Consider the following 9,885-nt stretch of genomic DNA (forward strand, 5'->3'; position numbering starts at 1 on the left):
CAGCTACTAACTCCTTTTCACTCTTTTTGTATTTTGGTGACAGGACTCTCTTGGTCATGTTTTGGAAAATCCAAAGTGGCACAGTAAAAGGGAAGACTTCACCGCCGTGCTGCAGTCTACACCAGTCATCCTTGAACCTATCTCAGAATTTGTAAGTGGAAAAACTATATACATATTTCCAGACACCAGTTAAAATGAACCATTATGTACTAAAAAATGGAAACAGTTCAGCCTTCCTTCCTGGAACAATGCATAAATACTCTTGAAATGGCTAATCTGTAACTAGCATAACATTTCCGTGTGTTTCTTTTTAGGAGAAAACAGTTTCTGAATCAAACCAGTTAGCTATTCAGCTGTGGACTAACCTGGTAAGTTTTATTATTATTATAATGAATATATGAGTCAAAGTCCTGAAAAACAAGCACATGTAGAGTGTATTGACAAAACAACATGCTAAAAACACTGATGTTATCCTGACACTGGAATTGACCCTGAGTCTTTGTTGTAAAAATGAACTGATCATAATCATATCATAATCTCTCAAAGCAGAAGTGAGATCGAGGAGTGATTACTGTGAAAGTTTATAACTCTGAGAAGAGATTAGATAAAAGATGTAAAGATTAACTTGATGACATCATCTTATCCTATAGCCTGGAGCAAATACATCAATATTCAGAATTGTCTTAGCAGTGCTGTTAAAGGCTGCATGGCTATTGGCTGCTCAGAAATGGCCCCACTTAAACCAAAATATATGAACCAATCATGATGTTTCCTCCTGCAGCTTCAGCCTTCCACAAATGAGGCAGAGGTCATGGACACAAGCATCTTTACTATTCCTTGCCCTACCCAGGTGCGTCATGTCATCCCATAACACTGCGACAAGGAATTGCTTCACAAAATGTGTTGCAGCATCATTCAGTACTAAAGATATGATCGATATCAAGATTTTAAATCTGATGTTAAGGTTATAACTTGTTTTTCACCTTTATCCCAGCAACGACCTTTCCTGCGGACACAGAACAATTCCCCTACTGAAACAGAGGGCAAAGTTTACAGCAAATCTTCTACACTTATAGATCCTGTAAGTCCTTCAACTCAACCTCACAACTACACTGTAGAATAATGCATTCATTCTTCTTCATTCTTATTTGAGAGTACTGTGCGTTTGCAGGTTATGGGGACTAAGATACTTTGTACAGACCGCAGTTCATCTCCCACCACACCCACTTCAGGTCAAAAACACATTTCTTAGCTTTTATTCTGCTAATGTATTACTGGAAATGTACTTCAATCCAAACCCTTTATCCTCTTTTTAGTTCATGAACTCAGACCTGGAGATATCAAGGTGGTGGCAGCAGTAGGCGACTCTCTTACAGTGAGTGTCTCCTTCCTCCTTCTTTCCCTTAAATGTATATCTGAAAACAGTATTCCAATACATATGAATATGGAATAAGAGTATACAGTATATGTAATGGAGATGTTATGTGTTGTGTGGATGTTTTCGGACATGCAAACACAATCACCGACGTATAAAACACTTAGGATAGGAGTCGATAATAAGGCTAAATGAAAAGACATGGTGCCCAAATTATAACTTAAAAACTATTTAAAGATATTTGCATATAGTCTTAGATACCCCCACAGCTGCAGTCATAGTTGCACAAATATTTCCTCTGGTTATACTCAATCTCACATCAGATGTTTTTTGCAGGCAGCCAATGGTGTGGGTGCAAAGACAGACAACCTTCTGTTAGTGATTACTGAGTACAGAGGACTTTCATGGAGGTAAGAGAAGCTAAAGTACTCATTTGTTCACATTTGTGGAAAAATACTTGTAAGGTACATTTGAAGCTAACATGCTGTTTTCCTAAATTTCAGCATTGGTGGTGATGGAAACATTACCACTGTGACCACCCTGCCAAGTATGTTTGTCTCTTTTTTATTTAAATTGTAATATCAGCCTGAAAATAAATAATGTAAAACTGCTTCCTTAAGGTTTATCTCTATGTGAGGTCCATCATTATCTAATTGAAGCATTGTGCTCGATAATGTCTATTGTTATGGTGTCTTATCACCATCATTATAGAACTCAGTTTTACTGTAAAGCAGATAATGACCATAATAAACAATACATTAAAGGATGTCTTTGGTTATCAATATTAAGATACCAAATATTCAATAGATGTTAAAAGATTATTCAATTAAATGTATTAGAGATGCTGTAAATTGCTTATTTAAATAAATCTATAGAAATGCAATACAAAGTGGAACATAATGATGAATTAAAATCGTTTCACAGAAATATCATGTTGAAGTTCACGTGACTTATTATCGCGGTTGGGAACTTTGAGATTGTGTTAAATAGTACCGTTATGGCCAGTTCTACGCTGATTATGCTGTTTAGTATAAACAAAAAAAATTTCATTACATTTATTATAATATTTAACAACCTTATATCTACTACAGAATACAGGACGTGCAATATCATGTGTAATAATGTTTCCATTTCATTTTGTCGGAATTTCCTGTGTCCTTGCTCTGCAGACATCCTGAGGGAGTTTAACTCCAACCTGACCGGCTTCTCAGAGGGAGAAGGTGATGAAAACTCTCCGACAGCCTTCCTCAACCAGGCAGTGACAGGAGCCAAGAGTAGGTGTGTCATCATTTTAAGTTTTAGCAGGTCACATCAGTAAAAACAAAATGTCACTTTTACTATCCAACCTTTTTATTTTCAGTGACATGGTGCAACAGGTGCGTGTCCTAGTGGACAAAATGAAAAATGATCCGGTAAGACATTGGTAAACTACAATAACACACACATGCAGATATGGTTTCAAGTAACCTTTGTTTCAGTTTTATGTTCACAATTACCACATTACCAAAACATTTAACTCTTATCTCTTTAACAGGGTATTGATTTCCATAACGACTGGAAAGTGATCACCATGTTTATTGGTGGCAATGACCTATGTGACTTCTGCAAAGACAGCGTGAGCAAAACTTTTTTATTGAAAAAGTTGGCATTATGCTTTGCTTGTTTTCATGGGATTGTTGAACTGTCTTAAATTATCTAAAAAATAAAGATTTAGGATCTGTTGTTCAAGGGATATAACATATCTAGCCACAATAATCCAAAACATTATAAGCTATTTATTTATGATTGATACATTTTTTTAGTCAATGAAATTCCCATCAGCGCTGAATGATACATATTCAAATTGCACATTTTGTTGGATTAACAGTCAAAAAACATAATGAAGGGCATATTTAGAATTTGAACCAGAACATAAATGCTTGCAAAAATTACCTACTGACTCAAAAGATTAATTTATTACCAAAAAAAGTGTCTTATTATTTGCACAGGATCAACTTCATGTTTTGGATCTTGTGTTCTTCCACAGGTTTTTTTCTCACCCAGAAATGTCATCAGTCGTATTAGACAAGCTCTGGACATTCTCCATAAAGAAGTAGGTTTTCCTCTTGTTGCACAAACAAACAACCTCACTGAATGTCAGCAATTTCAAAGTCATAATCCAAACACGCACCCCTTACAAACGTGTTTTGCGTCATCCAGGTGCCTCGTGCCATCGTCAATCTGATAGAGCTGTTAAACATTGTACCATTGCGTGATCTTCACAAAGATAAATCGTTGGGCTGTCCTACCTGGCTTGTAAGGTAAGCGGTTTTTTTTTATGTGAGGAAGAACACTGACCAAGTCATTCTTTAACAGTGTTGATGTTTATCTTTCAGTATAATCTGCCCGTGCATACTGAAGCCTAAAGATGGATCCTCTGAAATCAAGAAGGTCAATGAGTTCAATGAGGCCTACCAGGTAAAAGACAAAGGGTTTCTTTTTGAACCATATTCTTAAGTACTGAAAGCTTTTACAATCCATTTCTTTCCAACCAGCTTTCCATGAGAGAGCTCATAGACTCCGGTCGGTATGACACACACGACAACTTCACTGTGGTGCTGCAGCCTTTCCTAAGAGAGATATACCTGCCTAAGTTAGAGGTAACATACCTGAAACATTAAATATACCTATTACATTTTATTAAATATACTTTTATTTTATTTATTTCTGAATTGCTTCTCTCCTGTCTCTTCTTTTTGAATAGGATGGGCGTCCTGACCGCTCATACTTCTCCCCCGACTGTTTTCATCTCAGCCAGAGAGCTCACACTATCATGGCTAAGGGTCTTTGGAACAACATGGTATTTGCTTAATTAAAAGACATTCTTTACATTCATATTTTGGCATATGTAGATATTTCTCTCATTATGATCCAAAATAAATCACTGACTTTCCCTATCTCTAGTTAGAGCCAGTGGGCAACAAGACCTTTAGACAAGACTTCTCCGCTGCCATTGATCTGAAGTGTCCCTCTGAGGTAACTGCGCCATCAAATGATCAAAAACTACACATTATATGCTCTTATTTCTTATCAGTTTCTTTATTAATGTGTTTTTATTATATCTTTATCAGACCAACCCATTTTTTAGGACTGCTGTCAACAGCGACTACACCTATCCAGGCCCTCCCCCCACCCCTGCTCCTATTAAAGTACGTCACAGCTTCTGTTTTTCATACAGCACAACTTAGAATAGCAAGTAATTATTATTAATGCCTGATGCCAAGTAACAGAGTATAAATCCCAGCATGTCTCTGTGTCATTTAGAACTGGGGCAGGGACTTTTCCTGTGTTAACACAGCTCCATCCAACTCCGTGCCCACTTCAGGTAAGCAGTTACTGTGTATCTCATTACAATAAAGGAAATAATAATGTTATGTTATGATATGTAAATTATGCTAATGTTGATTTTTTAGCTCACAGGATACGACCAGCTGACGTCAAAATAGTGGCTGCTGTGGGAGACTCTTTAACGGTACGTTTGTACCAAGTATGTTTTACATTTTGTGTGATAAAAAGGTCTTTATTACAGCACTTTGGATTGTGTCTTAGTCTTGACTTGATATACTTCATTCTTATTTATATGTTTTGTCTCTGCCACTTTAATTTCAGGCTTTCTCTTAAAAAAGTGGAGAAAAAAGAGGAGTATGTACTAGCATACCATTAATTGTAACAGGGCACTATTTATTTAGACAAATTATGAAATGGATTTGTTTGCATAAGTTATAAAATCAACTTAATGTTTTTATCCAATGTTGTTTTAGTAATTTATTGATTTGTGCATCATTTCTGCAAATCCAGGTTGTCATATTTAGTTTCTGTTTCTGGAAGTCCATAAAGTTATATTTATTGAATGTGTCAGAAATATATCTAACAAATATTTTTTTGTAGACCGCTTTTGGGGCAAAGGCAAAGAATCTTCTCCAGCTAAGAACTGAGTACACTGGGGTGTCATGGAGGTGAACGACTGCAAACAAACTATAAACACACACCTGTACATACACTGCGTTGTGATTTGCATTTTAATATATCTGATGTATTTTGTTTTAAAGCATTGGAGGAGACAAAACACTTGAGACTGTCACAACATTACCCAGTAAGTCCCAAGCCTTATCTGTTCTGTGTTGTCAAATAATTCACATTAACTCCACTAGATGGCAGATTCGGGCTGTAACAAAACATTTTCTCTTTTGCTTTAATTCCTTCTATTTTTACATCAGATATACTTAAGAAGTTCAATCCTGAAATCAAAGGATTTTCAAAGGGAGTAGGGAAAAGGCAGACTGCCTTCAACATGGCCGTATCAGGAGCCAAGATAGCGTGAGTTATACATTTTTTTGATCTGTTATCAGGTTTGAATGCCTCCCTTTCATGTGTTATGTTATAAGTATTTGTGCACTCATGAATAATGTCATGCAGGGGAATCCCAGGGCAAATCAGGAAGCTGATTGACACCATGAAGAATGACACCGTGAGTTTAACCTACGCACAATGCAAATGCATGCACTGTTTTGTAACCACAACTTATATTGTGCAAGACAAAACATTATATTTGCTCCATCTCTATTTCTTTCTAACCCTCATTCTGACAAAAATAGACGGTGGATTTTGAGAATGACTGGAAGCTGGTGACCCTCTTCATCGGAGGCAATGACCTGTGTCAGTACTGCAATGACCGGGTGAGTTGCTCTGAGAAGTCGTCATCGGAAATGATATTTTCAAAGCACTCCCCTCAGTTAAAAAGTATCTCCTGCCGCATCACAGTGGTCAAACAGCCCGTAGTGTCGTGTGATGCCCTGTGTAGAGCCGTCTCATGATATCACTGTCCAAATGGGACCACGCACTGGAGCAGAATAATCAAGCTTTGTGAGCAACCCTCCCCTAATTGTTTTATTGTGTCAGAGTAAGATGAGAGCAGACATGGTTTATTTTCAATGAGCACATTCTGTCACACGAAACACCCTCCCTCCCTGCTCCATCTCGGCCTATGTCTGCGTTAAACAAGCACACGAGGCACAGTGACATGCCTTGTTCTCCAAGAGGCATAAACAACACAGAGGTCACCCAGACTCTGTTCATCCTGTCTCCCTCCCTCCTTCTTCTTCTCCTCTGTCTTTCTTCTTTATCATTTTGCCTCCATTTTCCCTTTTTTCCTCTCTCTCCATTACTCCCGTTACGCTCCCCTGACACGGTACTCTCTCTTTTAATGTTTGTGCTTTGAAGCAGAATATCAAAAGACAGCATCAATTTAAGATGAGCTCTGAGACTGTGGTAGTGACAGCTTAGGGTTCGTTGTTGCTTGTACACTTATACATGTTGCATGGCGTCGGCTCTTTTTGGTTTATATATACTTTTTTAGCTACATTTTTGGCCAGTTTCCCCTGTTTTTTGCCCTCATTATTCTATTTGTCTATGGTCGCAAAACAGAAGAGTTGTTCATGAAAAAGTAGGCATTAAACTACATGTGTTCACTATGGATTAGTTGAAAACCGTGTGCAATGTGTGTAATTTCATTATTCCTTTTGTCTCAAAACTACAGGCCACTCTGTCACTTCAGAACTACAGCCTTCATATGAAGACAAGCTTGGATATGTTTTACCAAGAGGTAAAGTAATTATCTTATCTACAAAACAAATATTGTTTATTATGCATAGAATACCATAACCGTCCAGAATATTATAATAATTATCCAGCTTTCCATCCCAGATTTACATTTTCTTCTCTTCCCTCAAGACAGCATTGATAAAAGAATGAATTTTACTCTTTGAAACTGCATAAAGCTAATATTTTCTTGCCCTTCCAGGTTCCCAAGATAATTGTCAACATCGTGGAGATCCTAGAAATGGAAGGCCTTCGCAAGATCAAAAAGGATAGTCTTGGGTGCAGTGTGTTACAACCGTAAGCTCATCGATCCACTCATGCCCAATCAATTCCACATGAATTAAGAGCACTCAGTCCACGGTAGATTGCTCGTTCGAATCAAAGCCACTTCTGTATAGTCAATCCAGAAAACATTTGTTTTTTCAAAGGATACCTCATCTCTGAATCAATGATAATGTAGCATACCGAATCAATTAATATATAAAATGTAACACCACTTTTATAAATTCGCTGTTTAATTTTCTCCCTTGATCCTCAGGTTGGTCTGCCCGTGCTTCTTGCAAACAACAGAGGATTCCCCAGAGCTGGCTGAAATAAAACGTTTCAATCGGGATCTACAGGTTAGCCAGCCGGAACACTGAGGTCAAAATGTGTGACCAGCAGCATTTAGTTAGAGTCTCACCTCCACTCAGAAAGAGTTTTTACACAAACAGGATAGTTTCACATGTATCTGCTGACGGAGAGAAAAACTTCACAACAAACATCACAACTAGTTTGTAAGCCAATCATGGTCCAATATATAACATGTGATGATGGGGACTACTCATGTTAAGTAATTCGACTAAATTGACTTTATTTGTTTGTACAGAAGTCTTTTAACTTGTGTTCTTTCTTTTAGTTTGAGACAGAAAATGTTGCGTATGGTGGGGGCTATGATGATAGAGAAGACTTTGCTGTGGTTGTGCAGCCCTTTTTTAAGAACACTATCATTCCTATGAATGCTGTAAGTCTTCCATGTACCCCTGAACTTCTACTGCACTCTACATTTACAAATACATGATCTTTATAACTGTAATAAGCCCTGCCCCTCAAAGCACATGATTCCCACTGACACCTATCGTATTATTTCTTCTCCAGGAAGGCAGACCTGACACCACTTACTTCTCTGTGGACTGTTTCCACTTCAGTGAGAGGGGACATGCTGACATGGCTTCAGCTCTGTGGAATAACATGGTGAGTCCAGCAGGCGGACAGTTAATGGCTGACTGTTTGACAGGGGAAGTGTTGTGAATAAGTGTAAAAGATCACATCTCAAGTTAGTCATGTGCTGAGAAAACATGTTCTTTGTTGTATCTCTAGTTGGAGCCAGTGGGTAGAAAGCAGACATACAACAATTTCACAAATGCAAGAAATAACATCAAGTGCCCGACTGAGGTAAGAATAAAAGCATGTCTCATTGTGCTACTGATGTCCCACTTGTGAGATATCTGTGTAATTTGTACATACAAGCAAGATTTGCTCAAATGTGGATGTGATTGAATAAAGGACTTTTTCTGTTCCAGGAGCATCCTTACATCTTCACAAAGGTGAACAGCTTGCCCAGTCCAGCCACCACCACCACCACCACCACCACCACCACCACCACTACATCACCCACTGCTCACAGCACAGCCCTGCCTCCCCCCTTTGAATGCACAAACACCGTGCCAGTGTGGCTTGCTGCTGTGCTGGCTGTTACAGGTCTTCTGATTGGCTGGGCTGTCACCTGGCTCCTGCTCTGCTGCAGAGACAAGAGAAGCAAGAAGAAGATGACAGCTGTGGAGATGAAAGGCACTGGGTTTTAAATGCTACTTTTTTCTTTGCACTGGACTATTCAAGGAGTCAAGGAACTACCAAACAACTTTTCCGTTAACCATGTCTGCTTTAAATAGAAAAGTTAAATATTGTCCTGTAACCACAGACAATCTTAGTGGATGCAAAGGTGGTATAGGCAGACCAGTCTGGACAGAATTATGCTTCATTAAAAGTCCTGCATTCAAACACCACTAAAGCGCAAGGCATGGACTTAATGAGACAATGCAGCCACCGACTACTACTAATTTAAATAAGTAGATTTCATATGCAAAAGTAAAGTGTGAAATTACTGGCTACACATTAACTTATTACTGCTGTTATATATTTAATTGTATTAAAAGGGTTGAGAGGTAGATGGTATTGTTTGATGTACAAAGTGTTAAGCCCCTTCAGGTAAATGTGCAATTTGTAATGTTGGGCTCTATAAAAATGTACTTGACCTGACTTAAAATGGAAATGTATTATTATGTACCAGAATGTTAAAATAAAAGTTGTGCAGCACAATCTTAGCAGATGTAAATACGAATTAAACATGTGGCAATTATGTGCATGATAACTAACTTGGAAATAAAATCAAATGTGTTATATCCTCTTTTTTATTTCAATGTCTTCGCTTGTAATAATTGTAAATGTTTGTTGATATATCTGGAATAAATTATTTGTAATCATTCATATAAACTGTAATCTAGCGTGATTGTTTGTATGACATCTGCACAGTCGGACAAGTCCAGGCATATTGTTGCCTGTCTGGCAAATCCCCACCATAACACCTAAATGATTTTTTTTTATTATTAAATACAGAGGAAATTCTGAACATATCATAAATTACATAAACCACCCATCCAGAAATGATTCTGCTTGGCTCGAATCACAGATCAGCCTGCATGTAATGGTCGTCATAATAACCACAGGTCAAATAACCCATTGAAAAAAGAAAAAAGGGGGTTGATTGTATTGCAAGAATAAGGCATTTTTTCACTTCTCTTATTTGAGAGCTGAAATCATCACTTTCATTGCGC

At 37.8% G+C, this 9,885-nt stretch overlaps 1 protein-coding gene across 1 annotated transcript in view; it reads left to right on the forward strand.

Moving 5' to 3' along the window:
• Positions 1–9,494, forward strand: part of plb1 (phospholipase B1) — a 50,893-nt gene extending 41,399 nt beyond the window's left edge. Inside the window, exons 14-45 of the mRNA XM_034227287.1 lie at positions 44–151; positions 315–368; positions 782–850; positions 995–1,081; positions 1,172–1,232; positions 1,317–1,375; positions 1,712–1,785; positions 1,879–1,922; positions 2,545–2,653; positions 2,736–2,787; positions 2,910–2,990; positions 3,402–3,467; positions 3,575–3,675; positions 3,751–3,832; positions 3,910–4,014; positions 4,119–4,214; positions 4,319–4,390; positions 4,486–4,563; positions 4,679–4,739; positions 4,828–4,886; positions 5,303–5,370; positions 5,464–5,507; positions 5,632–5,731; positions 5,831–5,882; positions 6,010–6,090; positions 6,951–7,016; positions 7,215–7,309; positions 7,551–7,632; positions 7,911–8,015; positions 8,150–8,245; positions 8,372–8,446; positions 8,575–9,494. Of these exons, the coding sequence (XP_034083178.1) occupies positions 44–151; positions 315–368; positions 782–850; positions 995–1,081; positions 1,172–1,232; positions 1,317–1,375; positions 1,712–1,785; positions 1,879–1,922; positions 2,545–2,653; positions 2,736–2,787; positions 2,910–2,990; positions 3,402–3,467; positions 3,575–3,675; positions 3,751–3,832; positions 3,910–4,014; positions 4,119–4,214; positions 4,319–4,390; positions 4,486–4,563; positions 4,679–4,739; positions 4,828–4,886; positions 5,303–5,370; positions 5,464–5,507; positions 5,632–5,731; positions 5,831–5,882; positions 6,010–6,090; positions 6,951–7,016; positions 7,215–7,309; positions 7,551–7,632; positions 7,911–8,015; positions 8,150–8,245; positions 8,372–8,446; positions 8,575–8,856 (2,664 nt within the window). The 3' untranslated portion in view covers positions 8,857–9,494. The remainder of the gene's footprint in view (positions 1–43; positions 152–314; positions 369–781; positions 851–994; positions 1,082–1,171; positions 1,233–1,316; positions 1,376–1,711; positions 1,786–1,878; positions 1,923–2,544; positions 2,654–2,735; positions 2,788–2,909; positions 2,991–3,401; positions 3,468–3,574; positions 3,676–3,750; positions 3,833–3,909; positions 4,015–4,118; positions 4,215–4,318; positions 4,391–4,485; positions 4,564–4,678; positions 4,740–4,827; positions 4,887–5,302; positions 5,371–5,463; positions 5,508–5,631; positions 5,732–5,830; positions 5,883–6,009; positions 6,091–6,950; positions 7,017–7,214; positions 7,310–7,550; positions 7,633–7,910; positions 8,016–8,149; positions 8,246–8,371; positions 8,447–8,574) is intronic.
• The last annotated feature ends 391 nt before the right edge of the window (positions 9,495–9,885 follow it).

This window comes from Gymnodraco acuticeps, unplaced genomic scaffold (genome assembly GCF_902827175.1).
Source record: "Gymnodraco acuticeps unplaced genomic scaffold, fGymAcu1.1, whole genome shotgun sequence".
Lineage (NCBI taxonomy): Eukaryota > Metazoa > Chordata > Actinopteri > Perciformes > Bathydraconidae > Gymnodraco > Gymnodraco acuticeps.